Source organism: Acipenser ruthenus, chromosome 14 (genome assembly GCF_902713425.1).
Source record: "Acipenser ruthenus chromosome 14, fAciRut3.2 maternal haplotype, whole genome shotgun sequence".
Classification (NCBI taxonomy): Eukaryota; Metazoa; Chordata; class Actinopteri; order Acipenseriformes; family Acipenseridae; genus Acipenser; species Acipenser ruthenus.
The window spans coordinates 22,165,607-22,190,670 of NC_081202.1; the positions used below are offsets into that span (position 1 = coordinate 22,165,607).

General features: G+C 35.5%; 1 protein-coding gene across 3 annotated transcripts; it reads right to left on the reverse strand.

The window, feature by feature from the left end:
• Positions 1-222: 222 nt before the first annotated feature.
• Positions 223-25,064, reverse strand: LOC117419852 (guanine nucleotide-binding protein G(i) subunit alpha-1-like). Of its 3 annotated transcripts, none has more exons than XM_058986120.1 (10): positions 24,674-25,064; positions 24,266-24,397; positions 9,535-9,577; positions 9,291-9,432; positions 5,888-6,045; positions 4,245-4,373; positions 2,991-3,120; positions 2,355-2,508; positions 1,765-1,971; positions 223-1,305 (listed from the first exon to the last, which is right to left on the reverse strand). In XM_058986120.1, exons 2-9 carry the CDS (start codon positions 24,381-24,383, stop codon positions 1,781-1,783), a joined length of 1,065 nt encoding a protein of 354 aa, XP_058842103.1. In that variant the 5' UTR covers positions 24,384-24,397; positions 24,674-25,064; the 3' UTR covers positions 223-1,305; positions 1,765-1,780. The 3 variants fall into 3 exon arrangements, with proteins under 3 accessions (XP_058842103.1, XP_033889029.1, XP_033889030.1); XM_034033138.3 differs by having other exon boundaries at positions 24,266-24,431; positions 24,623-25,060; XM_034033139.3 differs by having other exon boundaries at positions 24,266-24,431; positions 24,674-25,059.

Sequence of the window (25,064 nt, forward strand, 5' to 3'; positions counted from 1 at the left end):
TGGAATATTTGTAAATGAACTTAACTATTTGTCTATTTGTTCATCCAACCATTTCTGCGTACTTGAATACAAATAGAATTGAGAGAGATTATAAATGGTCAATTTAAAATCATGCACAAGGTACATTACATATAAATTGTCTGATGGACATAGAAAACATATCCAATATTCAACAGCAGTTTCCAATTAATATGCAGTAAAGGATACCATGGTTTCATCATACAGATTGCAAAATAGTTTGTTTTTATTAGCAAAAATGTGGAAATTATTCTTTAAAACGGTCATTGAATAGAATGAGTTGAAATGTGACAATATTCACAATTACATTTTACCATGCTCCAAATACAAACTTTGCAGGACCTTTGTGTTCTGATCTTTAGAAGCCTCTAATTTACATTATCCCAAACCAGTCATTTTAAATTATAAGACAACGACTGATAGACACTGAAATAGTATGCTGTGTGAAAAGCTTAGTCAGTAAATCGTAAATTTACATATTTTCTGGATTTAATAGTAAATTCTTTAACCATAATTCACTATATGCAAGTACTTTACTCCACATTTTTTAAAGCTTCTCGTTAAAACAGTGGGATGCATTTCATTTTCAAGGATAACAAATTGCATTTTAAAACATTAAGCACATTAGAAATGTTGAGACTTGCAAGATGAACCTCTATTTAATACAGCATTTTCATCAACTAAAAGCATATATAAAACTTTGGCACTACCCATAAGGCAATGCATTGTGGTCATATTTATTGGTCATACAGATTATTAAAAGGTTGTTTATTTAAGGTGGAATTGTGTGTAACACAGGTATACGTTTCATAGGAAACATAAGGAAATCGTTGAACATGAAACTATACACTTATATGTTGGAACAATTTAGCAAGCAAGCAAAGCATTTTACAAGGACAGTAAAAGGCATACGAAGGCACAACAGCCTACAAATGAAATTCACACTATGTACCCCCACCCCCACAACTTGGGAAACATGCTGTAATTGTTCCACCAAAGGCAAGCCTCCAACTATAAAAAGGCCAAACATGAAATGTGTCAATCAATTAAAACATCCTCTTGTAAAATGTCCTTTTTTGTGAACATTAGCTGGTGCTACCGTTACAATTATACATACAATCCAGACAAAATGTTTTCATTAATTCTGATTTAAAATGTTCAAGACAAGAACATAAATAAAGCTGTTAAAACTGACAAACAGTACAGTACTGGTCCATCATTTCATATTGAGTCCCCCCATAAAAAAAAAAAAAAATCTGTTAAATCTGGCAAATGTTTTCATCTAATCTGTTGAAAAACAAACAAAAACAGTAGTTAGTGGCAGCGTTTTTTTCTATTACTAATAATAATTTACATAATATACTAATTAATTAGAAGAGAACAAGTTTCCCTCATCATTTACTAGATACGTCTTTGGATTATTTAACAACAAACGTCTATGTTACATGGGATACTGTGTCTCTCCAACCCCCCCAGGGCTACTCTATCAGCACTGGTCCAGCATTTACTGCTTTTGGGCTGAAAATAATTATATTAGATGGGGTAGAACAGTGCAGGGTTAAAATATCACATCCTAGTTTGAGCCTGCTGAAAATATCCTTTGTATGTAAAAGATGTCCTTCCCAACCTCTTCAAGGCTTTTCAGAAATGTACCCATGCCTATAAATATAGAAATATATTACCAATAGAATGTCCTTTGTTTTTAGGGATGTGGATAGCTTAGAATTCTTTTTTAAAATCACTTACCAAGATCTGTGGTGCTTTAAAAGAGACCACAGTCCTTCAAGTTATTCTTTATGATCACATCAGTAACAGCATCAAACACGAACTGCACATTCTTGGTGTCTGTGGCTTGAGTGAAGTGAGTGTAAATCTCCTTGGTGTCTTTTCGCTTGTTCAGGTCTTCAAACTGGCATTGAATATAAGCTGCTGCTTCTTCATAAGTGTTGGATCCTATTGAAAGACAATATATTTAATTTCCCAGCTTGTAAAATGTTCTTCCCCTCTTTTTCTAACAATACAACAAAAAAGCTAAAAAATACAAACTTAATTCCTGATCTGTTTTGACTTAGCAGCTTTAATAATGATTTTACAAAGGATCCTTTATAAAAAGGGTGAACACTCTTAGCTTAAGTTATAGTGCATGCAAGCCTAGTCAAAACTGTGAATGAAAACTTTGCCTTCAGTGTACTGAACTATGAAGCACCATACACTGTATTTTTAAACAATTGCTTTAATTGCTACATTTTTTTTTTTAAATCTACCTATACCAATTGACACACATAAAAACAACCAATACCCATGGTTGGAAACTAAATACAATGTTTTTTTTCCACCTGCATATTCAGGAAAGCAAATTGTAAGAGGGCTCCTTTTAATCTTCTCTTCAAACAAATCCTTCTTGTTTAGGAAAAGGATAATAGAGGTGTCTGTGAACCACTTGTTGTTGCAGATGCTGTCAAACAATTTCATGCTTTCATGCATTCGGTTCTGAAAAGCAAATTGCAGTACATTAAAAATAACAGTAACTAAACATATCAATAGTAATAAAAAGGTTTTATTGCATGTCCAGTTTCTTGCCATGAAATAAAGACGATTGGCACAAACATTGTTATATGGATCTGTTACTTCTACTATTATGAGAAGTCATTATAGCAACTAACAGTTGCAAGATTCATCATTACTGGCAGATAAATGTGTCGATATCTTTTTCAACAAATGATCCCAACATAAAATTGGGATCAAATTATCCGCAATGAGCAGAGTATGTAGAGATTGAAGAGTATTTGCAGTAACCATAATTCCACAATTTTGCTGCAAGCACAACATTGTTGTTTGAAGCACGCTAATGCTATTGGTTTCATGTTACATAAATGAGTACAAAAAAAATGTAATCTACAAATATTTTTTATATTGCCTGCTGTAGGATACATTAAATTTGCACATGGCTCTAAATTGGTTTTACAACTCACCATTTCTTCATCTTCAGCTAGAACTAGGTCATAGTCACTGAGTGCAACACAGAATATGATTGACGTAACTCCCTCAAAACAGTGAATCCACTTCTTTCGTTCAGACCTCTGCCCACCCACATCAAACATTCTGAAACAAAACAAACAAAACTGACCAATGTGGACAAAGTAGACTCAATTCAGGCCAAGAGAATACAAAAAGGAGTTTGTGAACAAAAAATAAAACTAATATTTAAGTTGGTTTTTTTTTTTTTTAAAAACCAAGTAAAATAGAATTTAAAAGATCTGTATCAGTGATGTAAAAACAATATGGAAGTGAAAAGGTTAATTTCTACTGGACACCTCAAATCATAGAATGCAACAGGGAACCAACTATAAAACCCTGTCAAAGAATGTGGGCTGCATCATTGATATTGCCAGAGGTTAAAACAATGGCAGTGAAAGTGTTTATTTTTAATGGACAACACTGCTAATAGAATGACAATACAGTGTACCAAACATTAACCCGTTAGTAGAGTCATTGTCCTCATTTGAGGACAGGCACATTTGTAATTTTTGGAGCATTTTTAACTGACATCTACCTGTTATTTTACATTTTCTCTAACTATATTGTTATGATCACTCACTAATTTTGTTAAAACGCAAAAGTCTAAATGTAATGTATCAATTACATACATACAGTAAGTGCCGGATTATGTTTAATGGGGGCCCAGGGCTGTTATCGTTTTGGGGGCCCCCTCTTTGCATATTAATTTGCTTCCCTTTACTGTTTTACTACCACCATGTTGTTTGAATTAGCTCCAGTTTTGAGAATGAGCATTGACCACAGTGTTAGTTACTGGCAGTTTCAAATACAAAATGGAAAGTGCAAACTGCAGACTTGTCATAAAACCAAGTTATATGGAAATGTGTTCTACCTTATCTCTTATGAATATGTACGTGTACAATAGGTTTGTAGTAAATATATATGCAGTCAAAAAATGCTTAGCAAATACAAGGATAGTACACAGCGTTTTGGTATGTAATGTTATTTTTATTGTTATAATGTGACATAGATGGATAGATACAACACAACGCAAAGTGTACTGTATCTATCCATCTATGTCACATTACTCCCATTATGACTGCAGAAAATTCAGTTTAAAAAAAAAAAGTTAATTTTAGTGATCCACAAGAAGAATGCACTACACTTAGCTATTCTAGCACTTGTAGACTTGTCTTAAATTGCACAAAAGAAAGTAAAAATGCACTTACTTGAAGTGGAGGTCTTTAAATGTGAAATGTGTCTCTACAATTCCAGTTGTTTTAACTCTGGTTCGGAGGACATCCTGTTGAGTAGGGATGTAAGTGGCGTGCGCTACCCTGTCCATGTCATTCAGGTAACTAAAGGGAAACAGAATGAAATGTGACTTAAGGTCAAAAATATAAATTTAAAAGAACATGCTTCCGTTTAGTTCAAAGTGTACAAGAAAGCTTGACAATGTGTGTGTGTATATATATTATATATATATATATATATATTTTATATTTTAAATGTGACTAGGGCATGACTTGTCCACTGAAGGTGTGTATAGGGAATTAACACACCTCAAGACATTATTTTAACTGAATCTAATGCAATTTGACAAGAAATATTCAAGGTCAAAATACCAGTAAATCCGCTAGTGGTGACATCCCTTGAGCGGTGGTTAGAAACTGCAATCACAGCTGTAAATCAGGCTTAATCCCTTACCAAAACATCTTACTGTTAACTGAGAATTAGGACATTTTCTTAAATCTACTACAAGGTCAAGAGGGAAATTACTGCTACAACAACCAAGCACACAGGCATATAAATTAGTTTCCCTGCTGTTCAATTTCAAACTTTTAGAAAGTTTAGAAATAATAGTAATAAAACACCACATGAAATACACAAAAACATTTGGACTGCTACACAACTAATGATGCCAAAGAAATAGATGTATTCAACCAGAGAATTTATACAATACTGGAAGGTAAACAATTAATCCTTCCATCAAGAAAACAGACCTCTACCATGTATACTTTCATTATGTTTACAGCTAAATCTTTGCATTCACATTACATAACCTTCATCGTGAAGGAAGCAAGAATCCGACACAATCTTTGAAGATAGCAGTGTGACTAGATGCACACCAACATCATTTATGTTGTATGGAGATTACTGAGAACCATAATAAAGATCAGGCAAAAAAAATAAAAATTGAGACAACCTGACAGATGGAAAGTTTGTTAAGAGATTGAAATATGAAAAGACAAAAAGATCCATGTCCAATGAATTACAGTGTGAAACAATCACCATGAAAAGTTGACCAGGGGACAAACACCTCCAGAAATGCAAAATAGCCTTAAATATGTAACACATTTTGCTAGTTAACATTTGTTACACAAACAGAAATACACATTAATATCACAAATTCTACTTACGAAATTCATTTTAAATTATTTATTGTTTGTTACTATATCTGATCAACTTATTTCCCAGGCTCAATCTACTTCCCAGCCTAAGCTCATAGACATTAGAAACAACGGAGCATCCCCTTTAAAAATGTTAGTGCTTGATCAACTTATTTCCTAGGACACCGACATTTATTTATTTATTTATTTATTTATAGCCAGCAGGGGAAGACAATTACTTATCAGCAAGAAACACCTTGTAAATGCCTGTTTAACTATTCCTGCATAGATTTCTACATTTAATTATTTTTTTTAATGCAAGTGCAATGAAATGTCATGTTTCAAAGGGTTGTAAAGGCATAGATATGTAAACATTTTCTAAGATCAGTCTCTGCTAAAGCAAACTACCTTTCCAAACAATACACATGCAAATTACAGGTTATATGCATGGGACATGCTTGAATCCTAATAAATGTGCTTACTAAGCGGCAGAGTCGTTTAGCTGGTATTCTCTTGATCTGCTGAAACAGGCTTGAACGCCAGGATCCTTCCACAATCTCGTGATAACACCTGCTAGTTCTGCAGTCATGAATCCTTCTTCTGCAGAGCCAGCTAGCACAAACAATTGACGAGCATCATCCTAGTGAAAACAATACCAGTAAATGCATATTTCAAAAAGTAAAAATACAAAACAGAAACACATTTAAATTACATTTTTGTTAGTCACTAAATAGGCAGGAATTGCTTTCTATGCAAAACCCATACACCACCAGTAACCACCTGAGGTTGCTTAAATAGAAAGTATTTATTTATGGAAAAGTCCTATTGCGTTGTGAAAACTCCTTAAATTTAGTTAATCCAGGAATGCTAATCAATATTTCTTACTTTAGCTGCATATGAAACAATTCGGCTCAAATTGTAGCCTAAATTTGTGTAGCCCACTAACATGAAGTCATCAGGTAATCTCAGAAACATTAACTTAATAATAACACATTAGGCTTGTAACTATAACAATAATACTAGAATTATTTATCAATTGGGACCCCACAATAACAAATAGATAAGATTTTAAAGAAATCAAATATTCCATGAAATTAAATGTCTCTTGCATATATTAATTTACCTGTCAAGAACGTAATCTGTGTTGTTGCTTCTAAAAATTACTGAGAATATGCGTCTGTGAACAAATACAGGCGGATGATGCAGAGATCAAGAGTAACCTGTTTTGTTAATGTATTTTATAAATATTTTGCTTTAAAATCAGTCCCAACTGTAGCCATCTCTTGAGCGAAACTAATATTTAGCATTCAGAAAGTTTTTTTTTTTACTTTTTTGTTTTGAAGCAATGCACTATCCGCAACCTTTTTCGTTTTTGATTGCTGTCTGTCTAAATGCCACTGGATCGTAGCTCGACGTATGTGATCCAATGAAACATTGCAGGTTGTACAAAATAGTTTGCCACCAGTAGAATGCAAAATTATTGTACACAATCCGCTGCAGTCATTCTTTTTTTTTATTATTCATTTTGGACACTCAACACAACACAAAATGTTCACTCGCTTAACAATATCAGTTGAGAACTCCTAGGATACTAAACCTGCCCCGGATGCCCATATCTATCAAATCAGCGAGGAGAGCCCAGAGTGGTTATTGGCTGCTGTTAAGTGTCAATCAATAAATCCTCTTCAGTTTTCTTTTTGAAATTGAAACAAGCTTATAATCACATCAGGAACCTGGACCGATACACTACACAAAACAGACAGTTTCCATTGCAGTAAAGGGTAGGCTACCTCTAATGTACGGTTTGGAAAAATGACGATATAGTATTCACTGAAGATAATGCAAATTTAAGTGGCTATGCAAAGTAATGCAAAGTTTTGATTAAAATATGACAGCAAAAAGTGAAATGCATTTCTGCAGCCATGGCACACTGGAAGGGACTGCTGCTGTGTAGAAGCTGTGTCACGTAAATCATAAGTTGTAACCAACAGCAAATAAAAAAAATTAAAAAAATGAGATTGATTTATTTCCATGTGAATAGGTCACAATGTTAATGTAGTTTTCAAACCCTTTTTTTTCTTAATTTATGTTTACACTGGAAAATTGTCAGATTTTACACAAGACAAGGCAAAGGCCAGTGACGGCAGGCAGAGGCGACGTGTAACTGTCGATAGCGGGGGTGGGGGGCGCAATTAAAGGTTTCAGTGGTATGCAGTGTTCATGTTCAAGTCAAGAGACAAAGAAGTTTTAATTACCCAAATGTCCCAGGTATAAATTATTAGATAAACGACTTTTGATAAAATATAACAATGCATTTGTTAACCACATAGCAAGTTTTCCAAAAAAAAGAAACTTCCTGGGTTGTCAGGTGCTAACTTTCCATTCATATTAAAACATAGCTACGCCACCTTGCGGCTTCCAAAACAAAATGCTTTAACACAAATATGACCTAATCCTATTATATCTTATTTTTTGTGAGAGGTGTACCCAAGAAAGTACTGAAATTTAAAATGTAAAAAATGTTTTTCATATATATTATTGCAGAACAGGACCCATCCAGTCATTTTTTACAGATACCGTTCTTATTTTCTACCCGTATACAACCACACTTTTGTGTTAACAAACAACAGCCCAGCTAACAATATTACGTTGCCACGTTGTAGCGGGCAACGTTGTGACAACGTAAAAATAGAACATTGTGGCAACGTAAAAATGAAGTTCCCAGATACGTTGTGATCTGACATTAAGGAATACTCAAAACTATTCTCACAATTTCGAAAAGCTACGTATTTTGTAATGCATTATGTATAACACCATAAATATAATATTGTAACATTCTTGTTTGCAAAGGTTCAATGAAAGAGACTGCAACAGGATTAAAAGCAACAGCTCTATTTGGTTCCCACACACATTATCCTAATAAGGATAAAGCCTCTACAACAGGCAGAGGCAGGAAAACCAAGACTAATTATTCACTGTTTGGCCCATTGCCAAATGCTCGACAACAAAAGCAGAGAGCTGTCATTACGTACACTGTATTCAAGCCATTTATACTCATTGTACCACACATGCCTGAATTTTCTGGTTTTGACCCCACAGGCACTGGCTGGAAAATCAACTACTGGCTGATACAGGCCTTCTTCACTAACCTCTGTAGTATGAGTGTTGGAAGTATCGTCGCTCTCGTTGCTATTAACATTCTGAACTCCAGAACTTCTAGTAGAGTCAGGTTCAGTTTCTGTTGATGTCTCTGGAGTTGGTAAAGAACGTAGGTTCTTTTTGCCATTTTAGCCAACAGGGCTATATCAAATTCACTCAGTCTGTTTATCACAAACTTTCAAATGTCGGCAGAAATCTGGGGGGGCATGTGACCAGACGTTCCACCCCTACGCATCACCACCGACGGCAGGAATATGAAAATTGAAGAAAGCTATATTTAAATGCCAACGCATTTATCAAACGTGTCTTAAAACATTGGGATTTGTTTGAATGAGTTTTGTATGCCATGTTCTATAAAAAGAGGGCTTCTTGTTCCTTTAAACTGTTACTGTGAAGAAAGGTTGTTTTTTTTTGTTTTTTTTAAACATTTTAACTCGTTAATGATTGATAATCGTCATTAGAATTTGCACGATAGTCAAAGTCAACGTCAGGGTTCGATTTACAACACTAATACTACTACTACTAATAATAATAATAATAATAATAATAATAATAATAATAATAATAATAATAATAATAAATAACACGCATACAAACACACCAAGACTTATTAAATGCAATTGTTTTTGTTATTCACTGGATATTGTTTCACCTCCTTTTCACACACAATTCTGTATTAACCAACACTTTAAACATTAATCTTACTCATTTGTAACCAATACTCACTGCTCTTGCAGATTCACCAAAGTCTATCTTCAATCTCCCCATAGCCCTGATGATGGCAATTATGGACTGTATGGTGTTGCTGTAAACAACAGCTTTGTATTGTTTGCATTCCTCTTCTGAATAACCAGCTTCATGAATAATTCTAATAAAAAAAAGCAATATTATATAAAAAAAATCCAAACCAAAAACATTTAAAAACGTAAAAATGACAATTTTGCAATCATGTGAGTAAAGTTGTACTTACTTCATCTGTTTCACAATTGTGCTTTTCCCTGACTCCCCAGCACCTGCCAAAAAAAAAATACAACCGATTGATTGATGTACCCGGCACCATATTAGTAACACTATGACTAGTATAGGCAAAACATGTTTTATATACAAAACAATATACGCTAAATGACAGTACAGTAGAACATATCCGATCCTGTAAGACATAATACTCGATTAACCGACAGACCTCTGGCATGTGTTATTTACACATGCTGCCAACCAACTGAACGATACAGGTAGAAACTGATCAATGCACATTATGGGTCTAAAACAGTAAATTCAGTACTTAAGACAGAATGGATTCAGTTGCAGATTTTTTTTTAAAAAGTAGGGAATTCAGTTTCACTTTTTAATGGTGTCAATTCACATACAAACTGCCCAGTTTAACCTTAAATAAAATAAAAGCAAGGGATTATTATAATTACTGTACAGTTAAATAGCTGAAACAAGATTTGTTCGCCAGCCTTCAAGGCCAGTTTGTGTGCGCGCTTTTTATTTTTAACGTCATGTCTGTTGGGTTAACACGCAACACGATTACTTTGGCGTGGACTGAGAAGGCGGTTTTTGGAATGTCGTTTTGTAAATTGCTAAATTGTAATATTGTTTTGTTTTGCAATGCTTCTCGCTCATTTTCTTTGTATACTGCAGTACTGTACTTTGGTGTTTTAGACACACTCATCTACCTGACCTACAACATACAGCTATGGCCAAGAGTTTTGCATCACCCAATAGAATTAACTAATTTTGCTTTATAACGTTGAATGAAACCTGCTGAATAATGTTATGCTAACATATTGAATTAACAAATTCAAATTGGCAAAATGTGGCATTTCAAAATCTAACATTAAATACTGTACTACTATTATGGCTTCCGGTAGACTTGCAATATCATATTGTAGTTTCTTTGATTACATGATGTTAAACAAAATTTAACTGTCTCAATCCTAAAATTCTAGGTGATGCAAAACTTTTGGCTATGCTGTAGTAAATTACTCCCTCCGATACAATATTTTCACATATCCGATATATAAATCTGATATGACATGTTCTACTGTATCTGACCATACTGACCATTTCTAGAATGAACTCTGTTCAGCAAAGTAAAATACATTTCATTGAATCAGGAAACACTTTTTAATGCAGTGGATTGTGGGCTATTGGAAGACTAATGGTGGTTCTTTTTTTGAGGTTTTAGTTTTACAAACTTGCAAGGACTCTCACAAAACAAAATCAGGATGGATACATATAGATTAGTAATAGACATTCAAAGGGTTAACCCGATATGCAATCTAGCCAAACTGGTCCTCACCCTTCAAATAGAAGCTTCATCTTGGTACTGGTCAGAGCACACCATTATGGGAGTGGCAGCTCACAGTAGGAATCGAAATACTATTTTACTTTATGTTGTCATTATGTTAATGATGTATGTTCTATGTTTATGTATAACCACTGTTTGTATGCTTGGGGCTTTCAAATTATTTTCATGCAGTTCATCATTTGCATTTCTTGGACCTTTGTATCAGTACCAGTAGTAATGAATAAATAGGCCTGCATATAGTACATGCATATAGCAAGCTTTTACATTAACTGCAGTTAACAAAAATCTACATAAGGATCTAGGGAAGAAATTATTTAATAGTTGTGTTAGTGTTTTCTTTTAGGCCAGGGGTGGCCAAGTTTAAAGGTAGCAGAGGGCCACAAAATCAATTAAAACCATTTGGTGGGCCACACATTTTTTCTGAGGCTACACATTGCCTAACTGAAAAATGCTTCCTACAATACAGCATGTTAAAAGGGCAACTAACAGTGTATTACAGTGTAAAACTGAAAAGTTCTTAAATATAAAAGCCTCATAAATAGAAAACAACAAATATCTGAACCCTTCTTTGTTCCGTGTAATGAGGCCAACTTCATAAGTTCTTCCTGCACGTTAGCGACTTACATCCAACACATCTGTACTCTCGTCTAGTGTCAAAGAAACTAGTCATGCATAATTTTCTTGAAATTTTCTTCCACTTGCATATCTGAATCTCTGCGAAACTGAAAGAGGTTGTCAATCCGTGGCTTTTTAGCCAGTGCCAGCTCGACAGGAACAAGGTATGATGCAGTGAATAAGACTCAAAGTTTGTACTGTGGTGGCTCTGGAAAAATAATTCTGCTGCCTTAAAACGTTGCCTTTAAGATCAGCAAGGATGGCATCTCTAGCATCGGCAGTGTATTTGTCGTACTTTGCTTTGTGATTGGTACTGTAGTGACAATTCAAATTATATACTTTTGTCACCGACACGAACTGCAAACATACAAGGGCTTACCTCCATATTGACTAAAAAGAAATCCACGCTCTCACCGTGCATGGAAAACTTATTTTTCTCCATCTACCATCCTTTCTTATGATGAAACTAAGTTTAAAAGATTGAAGAATCAGCCACAAGTTTGTCAATGTGCTGCTTCCTGCTTCACTCGCAGCAGGATATAGATACAATGTTCAGGGTTGTAAAGTATCGTGGTCAAGTGGCTATGGCAGGTGGCAGGAAACAGTTAGAAGTTGAGATTAAAATGCCAAAAAAGTGAGCTTTATTAAGGTCAGAGGTGAAAATTGGCAGTGCAAAAAAAAACAAATCCACAAGCCTGTATTTAACACAGACATCATACACCGAGTATACAGCTACTCAGTCACTCCAGCCTCACTGGAGTCTCAAATCTAGGCCCTCAAATGAGCTCTACACAGGTACTTAGACCCTCCCTTATCACTAGACCCTCCCCAGGACTAATCCACAACACCTTCATTAAAGTATAGTCTTATAAATGTTACAGTATCTGCATTAACTGATTCACACTTATTAAAATGTAAGGGTAACTTCCCTTGGTTGAAACCTTATAGACCCACTCAACAGTTCAGCATACTATAGTTAAAACCCAATCAAAGGATATGTCCCCCCACATTAAAATATTATTAAGCTTGCTCACAGCTATAAGGACGCGCGTGCTCCCCAAGATGGCGGCGCCCAGCGCTACACCAGCTTGCCGGTATGTTCGCATTTGTTCAAAACACAAAACACATTTTAAAAATATTAACATGCGCTTTCACTTCTCTAACTAAAAGAAAGTCTGAGCTTTAAAATAAACTTCAGCAACTCCCTAGTAACACAATGTATCCTCGTAAATCATATGTGCACCTATTCATTACCAAACACAAAAATAGTTACAGCGGTGGTCTCAGAACTAATTTTTACTGTATCTTTCTATAGCAATTTGTTATTTTACATTTACAATGTTAAATCACAAACAACCAGTATTAAAGACAGGTCTTTAGGATAAATGTCCTTCTGTTATACAAATGATGTACGACCGTAGTGATGGTGTGTTTCGCTTTTGTTTTCACTCTGTCACAAGGGTATTGAATTTCCTTGTTGTATTCAGCATACATGTAACGATTGGTCTTCCACATTGAAACAAGCACTTTATACATGCAGTAATGTATGTTTATCACAGCAGAATAAATAATATCTGAACTGTTGGCAGGCCACCAGTTGCCCATGTCTCTGAAACAAATACAATTACGCATTATTAGGTGTCTACCTACATCGCGATTTCACGGATTTCGTGGAAATCATGAAATTGAGGGGTCACTGCGAAATTCACCTCTTAGGGCCAATGCATACAAACAAGTACAGAGAGGAAAAAAAAAGAAACCTAGTTTAAATGAACTACTGCACAACGCAAGCGACGCAAACTACGTATCTTCCTTCTGTAGATAGCCCTTTTTTATTCGTTCGCAGTCCTGTGTGCATTGCACTTAAGCAAAAAAACAAAACAAACAAAAACGTCCACAAATAACATTTACTATATATATATAATATATTCCTTAAATTAGCAAAGTGCTCCCCAGTGCTTTCTTCCACAACAATATGCAAGAATCAAACATGCTAGATTAAAAACCGGAGCAATACAGCTGCATTCTATTCAATGTGGCAAAAGCACAACAATGAAAGCAGGAACAACTTAAAAAATGCCCTTACGTACTTGCCACCCAGTGAAGTTAAGACGTCAGCAGTCAACAAGGTAACTAACATTTTTTTTTCTCTGTGCGGCACCGTCCCTATACTGTCCTCAATTCCACCCTCAATTATCAGTATATAACATCAATATGTTCATTAAAATGTACACGGGGGGGGGGCACATAGAGAGAGAGAGAGAGCGAGAGAGCGAGAGAGAGAGAGGAGTGTTGATATGGTTATATAAATAAATAGCATTACACTCACTATTTCAATGAAAGTCCATATGCTGTGGAGCTTTTTAACACTGAAACATCTTTCTGCAGTTGCAACTGTAACAGGTAGCATGGCCAAAAGCAACAATAGGTCGAATACATCAGGATACAGAAGTCCCAGGTCGTGTTCTTTACAGACTTTCATGAGTTCTGGCAAAGACATTGCATCCGATTCCGAGCGTTAAAATAGGCTCAACGTGATGTACAAATAGATTGTACTGCATTTCAGGAACACTGCATTGAAATTCTTGATTCAGCTTCACAAGCGCTTTCGCTTTAGTATATTAACAGCTTTCAGTTTAGCATAAAACAGCATAATTTCAAAAATGTGTGTTTTTTCCACTAATTGTACTACTGTAGCTGGACTCAAACATGAAGGGGACACACGTGCCGGTCCTTAACTGCACGATATGGGGGAACGTGTGCAAACCGAGTACACGCGCGTCCATAACTGCACGTGATGAGGAAATATGTTCAGTTTGTAAGTGTCAGTGACAGAAAGTGCAAACGCAACACAAAGATCAGCAGAAATCAATATTTTGGAGACGATTATTGGAGGGGGCAGTGCCCCTGCTTGCCTCTCCTTGTGCACGCCCCTGAGTGTGTGCCTTACAAAAAGCAAGTACTTTAAATATATTGAAAGAAATAGAGATGCTTCATATTTTATAATTATCTACTGTTTCAAAGTACATTTAAATAAATAAAATGTGTAAATAAAGCAGAAGGACGAAAAAAGCTTGCAGTCCCATTTTGACACTTAAATGAAGGTATCATTTTTTGTATTACATTTTGTAATATTTATAAGGACACAATCAAGTCACAGATAAACAAGCACCAGATCACACTTGCTGTATATCCTAGAGCATACTTACTGTACCTGTGACTGAAAATGAATGCATTAGTAGTGCTTCATTATTATTTAGTCATTTAGCAGATGCTTTTATCCAAAATGACTTAGAGACTTGGGGGTGAACTATGGATCACATCTGCTGCTGCAGTGTAACGTACGATAGGACCTCGAAACAGGACAAGAGACAAATTTGCATTAATTTTACAACAAGAATGGGTTGTACATGCAGGGTTTTCAAAATAAGCTGGCTAATTTTATTAAATATTATGAATTGCAGGTATTATTGTACCAGAAAAAAAAATTGTCATGAGATATTTGAAAATCAAAATCCTGAGTAGCAAAAGTTTTGCTTTTGTGGTTAAGTTAAAAAGTTAAAAGATTATTTCAGCAACTTTCTTGCAAAACTCCAAATATGCTAATTCAAAAGTATTCATACCCTTTGATGCTATGATAGTATTGTCTACAAGGTGCTAGAAATTGCAGACTAATTCTAGAAAGTCGAGAAAATGCTGGATTGTAGGCGAACATTCTTAGAGCGTATAAAAGGGTTAGGCATAGGATGATTGCCGTCATTACCAATAAGTCAATATGGGAAAAAGTAAAGAGCTATCTGAAGACCTTAGGCAGAATATTATTTACTGTCAAAGCTGGAGAAGGATAGAAGAAGATTGGCTTGATGCAGGGAATCTGTTTAACTCTGCATATTTCACATTGGTGTCCAACATTGTTACGTCAGTAGGCTTTGTTATGTCGGGTTCACAAACAAGATGGAGAAATTAAAATAGTATTTTTGAAGTCTATTGTCTTCGTTAAATTCACAAATTGTTATAAATATTGCTTTTGATTTATTATTGTTAAAGACAAGATACCTTTGACACCAAATCGGTACTGGAGTCTCTTGTAAAGTTGGGACAGGTTTCTCAATTTTTATCTGATGCATATCAAACATTTACATTATTAAACTACAGAGGTGTTTCTTTTACTATGTTCTTACTGTTAATAGCACAGTATAGATTTACTTGGTTCAGAATCAGCCTCAGCAACTTGTTCTCTTTACACAGTATAGTTTTTTTTTTTTTTTATTCTATTCATATTCAAATAGCCTAAACCTTAATTCTCTGTGTGTTGTATAATTCCAACATTACAAATATCTTGAGTTATTTCAGACTGAAGCAATATAAATCAATACCAATACTTAATTGATGGGTTGGGGGAGGGAGGGCTAACCAAGACACAACAGCGGAGCACAGGAGATAAAATTGTATTTTGCTTTTATTTATTATTTAAAAGTCATCTTGGATAAAGGCAGCAGCTAAATAAATAGGTCATCAAGTTACCCATTATAGTATGCAACAAGAGAGTAATAATATGCAACTAAATTGAGGAATACTAACTTATTTATGAATAGCTTCACTATCAAAAGATAGATGAAATACAAGAGACAAAATTTAAACTACAGTTAATTATATTTGAATGTTTAGTGCATTCTTCCACAGTTCAGGTATCTGTGCACTCAATTTTAGAATGCAGACTTAGTCCAGTTTCTTATAGCTTCCAAAGGTAATTTTTAGTGGGGTGGTCCCAAAGTTTTGCACACTACTCGGTATAAGATGCTGTTTCAGCAGAAGTTAACAGGAGTTAAAAATAATGACATCTCGGATTTCAGTAATTTTTCAAGGTCTGTGTCAGAGAGGGGTGGATAGTGTGCAGAAGTGTCAAAGTTTTTCTGTAGAGTTTACAAACCGCTAAAAAGACAGCACCCGAAAAAATATGACAGCGGGAACACAAGTTTAAAAAAAAAAACAAAAGGAAGCAACACCTTCAGTGACAGCTTATTTTGGAAAGAAAGTTGATCCAAAAAGCGTCAGAGCAAAATAAATAACACAGGCTTGACAGCTAATGGCCGAGATACTACCTCTACTACAGCCATTCTAACTGGCTACAGTACTTTTGAGTGCAGAGAAAAACATTACGGCTAGTTCTTTGTACCCACTTGCAGCAGGGATAAAACACAGACTGACTGAAGTTCCTGATGAAGGGGAGACACAGTCTTCTTCAAATTCAACTGATTTGCTAATTCCAGTTACACTGAGTTTGAGAGATAAGCTAGTGCGTAATTTGTCTCAGCGATTTTGTTTACATCAGCTGAATGACCCAAGTAATGAGGTTATGCCACTGCTTTGTGTCATTTCTTGACCCCACGATTTCGCCATCTGGATTTCCTATCTGAAAAGGCCAGCCCACATTTCTGAAGCACTGTCTTCCAAACTAGTGAGGCTGGTGGAGGACAACCTCAAAAATGCCGGAAATCGTGCCTGTACAAGTGATTGCAGCACAGAGGACTTGCCTGTTAAAAAAGAAAACAAAGATCGAACAAGCAATGGAATTGTTACTTCGTGGACGGCAACAAACACACACTACTTCCAAGGAAACCTTAATCCAACAAGAGATGACGCTTCTGAAACTCCATTAAACATCAGCGAAGATTCCGATTTGGTGGAAAAATAACCAGACACGCTTTCCCAACCTAGCAGCCTTGGCAAAGAGTATGTTAAGTATCCCTGCAACATCGGTCCCGAGCGAGCGTGTCTTCAGCAAAGCAGGGATGCTTGTGAACAAACTCCATTCTTCTTTGAAACCGGAGAATGTGGATGCCATAATATTTCTGAATGTGGATGCCATAATATTTCTAAATAGAAAATAAGCTCTAGCGTGAACACAGACTTTGTTACATTGGACTTGTAAATAATTATTCTTGTGTTCCCATTTGGAGTTTTTTTTTTTTTTTTTTCCCCTCTCATCCGGTTGCTGTCAAGACATCTTAAGGTAAGACAGTAATATTTTTAATGTTTTATTAACTTTGTGGGGAACCTCATCAACAGTGTGACTAGACAAATAATTAAAAATGTGTAGTTAAGTTCAACTGGAGAAATGTTTACTTTTCGTGATTAAATTTGATATAAACATATGTACTTATTTACACGTTTCTTTTGCGTTATGAAAAAACGACGCATCGGGTCTTTATGAAAACGATGCATCGATAGTAAAAAAAAACATTATCGTCCCAGCCCTAGATGCATGTATTAAATTGCCAGAAAGAAGTGACTACCCAAGTACACAAACAGCAACATGACTGACTGCCAAGAAAAGCCAACAAAGGCGTCTGCCCGAATACACAAGCACCAACATGACACTGCTGAGAAAAAACAAACCAAGCTTCCTGAAGAATACTAAGAGAAATGCTTACAATTTCAGCATTTTTAACAAACAGTACCAGCTTGGACAGATCAAAAACGCTGATCAGACCCCCGTATCTTGACATGCCAAGCAATGTTCAATACCGTTGTGGTTGCTGGGTTACATGTCGTCTGATGCCGTGTCGTGCTTGCTGTTGCCAGGATGTGTGATGCCGTAAGTGAGTGGTGATATGTGTACGACAGAGACGGCAGCTTAAGTATTATACAGTACACAGCATAATAAACAAGCTGTGGGTTTAATCTACAACAACTGTTTCGTGTCAGGTGTGAACAATACAACAGCGTAATTGAGGTTGTATCTTTGTAAATGCTTACTTATTTGATAGTTCATTTTTTGGAAAAAAAAAAAAAAAAAGTAATATTTAATTATTTCCAATTCTGAAAATGCACTGGGTAGTAATTTGATTTTACTATTTGTATCCTGTACAGTCATTCTTAATGTAATGTGTACGAAGAACACAACACAGAAATTGTATTTTAGCAAACAGGGAAGTACATTTAAAATAAATCGAGCAGGATAAATGTCAGGGGTGTGCAATTTATATATAAAAAAAACACCAGCACCACACACTTGTGGGCCTTTCAGTGGGTAAAGCACAGTACAGCCTGAATTCAGAGAAGGTAGTAGTTTAGTAAGAGTGTAATGCTATGGAGTAATTTCAAAGTTAAAAATATTATTAAAAATAATTAAGTAAATCTGTAGCATTACAAACCTACTGCCAACCACCCGATTTAAATAGCTTTTTAAAAAACTGAATTGCTAAACCGTTACATATAAAATACTTTAAAGGTTTTTGTAATTTATATTATGTTAAATACTCCTTTACTGGGCTCCTACTGTAGAAAAAGGCAATGTAATAGTATTGTTGCATTCATTTAAATATGTTCGTTACTGTGTGTGACTGAGGGTTTGTATATTAAAGGGATATTTGTGTAGAATTTTCATTTGTATTAAGTACTTGTCCGATGGGCAAAGTAACAGTAAAACTTCTTGTACCGGGCATCGGGCGATACGAATTGCACACCCCTGAATGTGCATGCGGAATCTAAATGAACGGAATCGGAATCTAAATGAGCAAACAATGATAATTGCAATTATCACATTATCCCGCAAATACATTTTAGAGATTTTCAATATTGTCCCCAACCCTAATTTAGCAGACCCATTTATCCAAATCATTTTCAATTTAGTGGAAGTTGGTATCTCAAATATAATACTACTACTACTACTACTACATTATATGCACATACATATATATACAGTGCCTTGCAAAAGTATTCAGACCCCTGACCAATTCTCTCACATTACTGAATTACAAATGGTATATTGAAATTTCATTCTGTTTGATATTTTATTTTAAAACGCTGAAACTCAAAATCAATTATTGTAATGTGACATTGGTTTTATGTTGGGAAATATTTTTAAGAAAAATAAAAAACTGAAATATCTTGCTTGCATAAGTATTCAACCCCCACACATTAATATTTGGTAGAGCCACCTTTCGCTGCAATAACAGCTTTAAGTCTTTTGGGGTAAGTATGTACCAGCTTTGCACACAGTGTCGGAGTGATTTTGGCCCATTCTTCTTGGCAGATTTGCTCCAGGTTGTTCAGGTTGGTTGGACGACGCTTGTGGACTGCAATTTTCAAATAGTGCCACAGATTCTCAATGGGATTGAGATCAGGACTTTGACTGGGCCACTGTAGGACATTCACCTTTTTGTTCTTAAGCCACTCCAATGTTGTTTTGGCCTTGTGCTTGGGATCATTGTTCTGCTGAAAGGTGAATTTCCTCCCAAGCTTCAGTTTTTTTAGCGGACTGAAGCAGGTTCTCTTGCAAGTATTTCCCTGCATTTTGCTCCATCCATTCTTCCTTCAATTTTAACAAGATGCCCAGTCCCTGCTGATGAGAAGCATCCCCACAGAATGATGCTGCCACCACCATACTTCACTGTAGGGATGGTGTGTCTTGAGGCATGGGCAGTGTTAGGTTTGCGCCACACATAGCGCTTTGAGTTTTGGACAAAAAGCTCCATCTTGGTCTCATCTGACTACAAAACCTTTTCCCACATCGCAGCTGGGTCACTCTCATGCTTTCTGGCAAACTCCAGACGTGCTTTCAGATGGTACTTTTTGAGTAACGGCTTCTTTCTTGCCACCCTCCCATACAGGCCAGTGTTATGCAGAGCTCTTGATATGGTTGACTGGTGCACCATTACTCCACTCCCAGCCACTGAACTCTGTAGCTCCTTCAAAGTGATTGTTGGCCTCTCTGTGGCTTCTCTCACAAGTCTCCTTGTTTGAGCGCTGAGTTTTGAGGGATGGCCTTTTCTTGGCAGTGTCTGGGTGGTGTGATGCAGCTTCCACTTCCTGATTATTGATCCAACTGTGCTCACTGGGATATCCAAACACTTGGATATTATTTTGTACCCTTTCCCTAATCTATGCATTTGTATTACTTTATCTCTAACTTCTGTAGAATGCTCTTTGGTCTTCATTTTCCTTCAGATTCACAGCCTGACCAATGATCCTTCAAAAATTGGGTTTTTATCCAGAAAATGTGAGAGCAACTTTAATGGTTCACAGGTGGAGGCCAATGGTAAGATAATTGTGTCCTCGTTAGGGCAATTTCTTTCATCGGTGTAAACTGGGAGCTTCCACAGCACAGGGGTTGAATACTTATGCAAGCAAGATATTTCAGTTTTTTTATTTTTCTTAAAAATATTTCCCAACATAAAACCAATGTCACCAATGTCAAACAGAATGAAATTTTAATGTACCATTTGTAATTCAGTAATAAGAGAATTGGTCAGGGGTCTGAATACTGTTGCAAGGCACTGTGTGTGTGTATGTATGTATGTATGTATGTATGTATACACACACACATACATACACACATATATATATATATATATATATATACACACACATGTATATATATACACACATATATATATATACACACACATATATATACACATATACATATATATATATATATATATATATATATATATATATACACACATATATATAATATATATATATATAACACACACATACATAGGCCAGGGGATCAATGTATTAACAAGAACACTATTGTTCAGTGTATATGGTTATTGTATTTAAAATGTAGCACTAGACACTTTGAAGTCAGCTCTATAAAACATCGACATCACAAGCAATTCCAAAATAAAATGCATGAATTTGCAAATTCATTAGCAAAACAAACATCTAAAATCACTATTAAAATGATAATACAATTGAAAAGAAACTCTTCTAAAACCAGGTTGATGCATTTTCGACCTTTGCTTAAAACTGTATTCCTTAATAAGACTGCTCTGCTAAGAATGTTATAGGATTAGCAACACACAACAAGATAATGTGGCATTAGATCAGTTAATACCATGGCCTACAGCAAATTAAATCCCTGATATTAAAATACATTGGAAAGCCATTTAAAAGGTAAGCATTTAATAGTTGCGTAACACACTGACAAGGACTAATGCATAAAGCTAAACCTCCAAATTGTCAGCCAGCCTATGACATCACTTTCACCTTCATACAGTAGACTGCATGGAAATCTAGGAAAATGTCAGTGAAGTCACATGCAAATGTGGATTGTGGGGGCACACTTCTGACTACTAGGTTTTATTATAAGCCAGATTAAAAAAAAGATATTGTGGCCATAATGTGTTCATATATTTGGTGTTAAATGTGCTTATTCATTTTTTTTCTGTAGACTGGTAGATAGGCCATGTTTAGCTTTCCTTTGTGCATATGCTGGTGTATAATACACTGTCTGCACCAAATATGTTGGCATCTGGAGTTTACTTAAATGTAGCAGAATTTATGAACACATTTTTTTTTTTTAAATGTAAAAATAGTGCAATCCACTGGAACACATGATACAATGTATCACAAATTTAAGTGCTTGTCCTTTTCTATTTCAAGCTGTTTGGAACATCCCAATGCAGGCAGGATAGATCTGGCATCCAACAAGCATAATGGAAATAAGTAAGAATTCTGAAGTCAATTAAGTCCTAATAAGTAATGTAAAATAAAGCAATGTAACCAGGAATCAAGTTAATGTTACAAGTGCAGATACATTTTTGGCCAAACTAACACTTTTCACAACAAGATTTCTCAAACAGACCAACATCCTTGTCTTTTCAGTAAACCTTTGGAGAGCAGAGCATAACTTTTTCTAGAGTTCATGCTTTATTTCATTTATTTTTTGTTCTAATCCAAGAAGAACGGTAGCCAGTAAATGTTTTATGTTACTGACTGATCTCAGTTGTACTTACTGCTGTAATTGGAACTGGCTATCTTTGTTACCTGGAAACAGGAATGCATTTGAACAGCAATATCACACACCCAGCACTTTACAATGTGTATGGCAACTGCAACAGTACACTTCTACAGCTCAAATATATGGTCCTCTGCAGAAAGCTCTAGACCTTAACATTACCTTAACCACACAAACACCTTCTTTTCTCATTCAACACAACTTTAAATAGGCACACATTTCACAGAATCAGTTGTTTTATTTAACTAAAAAGGTATCTTAGTAAAATTATTCTGGACAACACTCATAAGACTGTGTGGGGATTGGCACCTCATTATCTTAAAGTTTACCAATATTTAAAAAAACTAAAGGGTGGTATTTGTGCAATTCAAATTTTATTCTAGGAACTGTCTATATTGTATACTGGAATTAAATTTACATTTAAGGACAAAACGTGGTTCGTAATATAGAAATTTAGAAATACAGTATGAATCCTGAAACATTTTATTCATAAAGATAAAATGTTTCAGGATTCATACTGTATCTTGCTGATGTAGCATACAGGGGGTGTTTAATTGCCTAAATAGTAGCAAAACTGAACAGGACAATCCCCATTGATCTCATTTATATGCATTTTTTTTGTTATATCTAATAAGTGGGTCCATAAATCAACCCTGGGGGAACCCACAGCTGGATTAATAGTTGTAGAGAGGCTGTATTTAGATCTGCAACTGTATAGATCATTAAAACAGACCCCGACAGACTGGTTGGTGAACACAATTCTATGCTGCATTATTCCTGTTACCACCACCCTCTACTGTCAATACGTTTATTTGTAGCAGTGCAATTAACGACGTACTAGCGTATTACATATTCCTGCTACATGGTTTGAAAAAATCACTTTGCAGAGGGGTATATAACGTATGCTAACCGACGCACATCCCTTCTCTGGGGCGTGAAAATATCCTTGTTTGTTGTCAAACATACAGTACACAGCTAGTTATTAATTTGGTGGCCCCAGTGGTAAACGCGATAGCCCTTGGTACTAGTATTAGGCTTATCTGTTTTTCTACTGCCTGCCTCGTTGATTGTTTATATTATTATCATCAGTGTTTACAGTTAAAATAAGTCACACATTGTGTTCCGGTATCACAACCACCAGAAATGGAGAATTTATTTATATATATATATATATATATATATATAAAATCTATCTGCTATGGTATTTTACAACAAGGAAGTGAAATACAACATACAGCAAAGACGGAACCTGCGTTGAAGGCTACAGGAAACCACTGTTTAGTGCATCCTTGATTTATTGTGCAACAGATCTTTTTTTTATGTTAAGCCCCAAAATGTCTTGGGAAGTTTGCACGCGCTTTTCTATTGTTTCCAAACATATGTTAACATGTAACCGTAATTATGTAAACAAACAAACCTTAATCTTTCACTTACAAACCGTGTAAACACAAAATGGAAATGGTGGCCTTTCTTCTCTTTTTGTTCAACTGTGAATACCGACATATTTTGGGGCCTCTAGTTCTAGTTTAAATTACAGATGCAAAGCAGCATCAGAGGCAACAACGTTACTGCACTTGGCAGGTAGAACAGTGTTGTAACAAATACGTAGCAAATTGCTCTGGTTGTTTTTGGTTCTTCGTCAAAACCGACAAGTAACTACTAGACCCGTTACAAAAAAAATTATAAAACACTATACCATTCATACAGAAATAGTGTATATGGATTTTAAAAACAGATACAACGTGTTATGGGTTTATTTACATTTATATCAAATAGTTTTTTTTTTATTATTATTTGTTTCTGTGATCAGATGCAATAGTTGCAAATTGCAACAAGCTTTTATATGGCAATTTAAAGCACTGCGGAAAAATTAAAGTTACAGGAGACTTGGGAAGACTTAAGTTTTAAATATGTTTTATGCCTACGGTTTAAAATACCAGAGATCCGATGAATGAAGCAAATAAAGAATTCAAAGCAATACCAAACAAATGTTTATAACAGACATCCTCTATTCCTTACCGAGAAGGAGCAACTTGACTTCTCTGGCCGATTTCTCTCCGTCGTCTCGTAGGTTCCTGTCGATCATTTTACTACGATCCTGCGCTGCCTTATCGTCCGTGCTTAGGGTACACCCCATCCTCAAACTGACCCCTTTTTTGCAGTACAAAAGTAAAATTGGAAATCTCTAAAAAAAATAAACATGTACGGGTAAAAAAAAAAAATATATAAAAAAAATAAGAAAATAAGACACGAAAAAAACACGCCCTTTTATCAGACAAATATTTTTAAAAACGTCCAGTGCTAATAATTGACCGGCTTTCTGTATGAAATTGCCTTTTGTTCCACTCCGTAAGCTTTGATTCCTATATTTGTTACCTTTTGCAATTACAAGTTTTAAAAAAATCAACATTCAGCGGAGACTCCCACCTCCTCGCCTCTCTTTCTCTTCAGTCTTCCAGTCTCTGACTGACCGCTGCTTCCTGTTCCGAAACACAGAGGCTCGCGCACGCGCGCTCCCAAAACAAACCCGCTTTAAAAAAAAAAAAAAAAAAAAAAACTAGGGCTGAATAGCTCGCTTAGTTAGTTTTGACGTCTTTTTCACTTATCTCAGCATAAACATTACATTAAACACATTTTGGGTTTGTGTGCATCTGGTACGGTTTCACTAAAAGCTTGGTTGGAGCTGCTGTTGGAGCTTCTTGAGCTGTATAAAATAACTTTGTTAGCTAGCGGTCCACACACAAGCGTAGAGCATCATGGCCTCTAAGGTATCTAACCTGTAGCGAAATTTAGCCGTTGTACTAGCTTCAAATCCCTC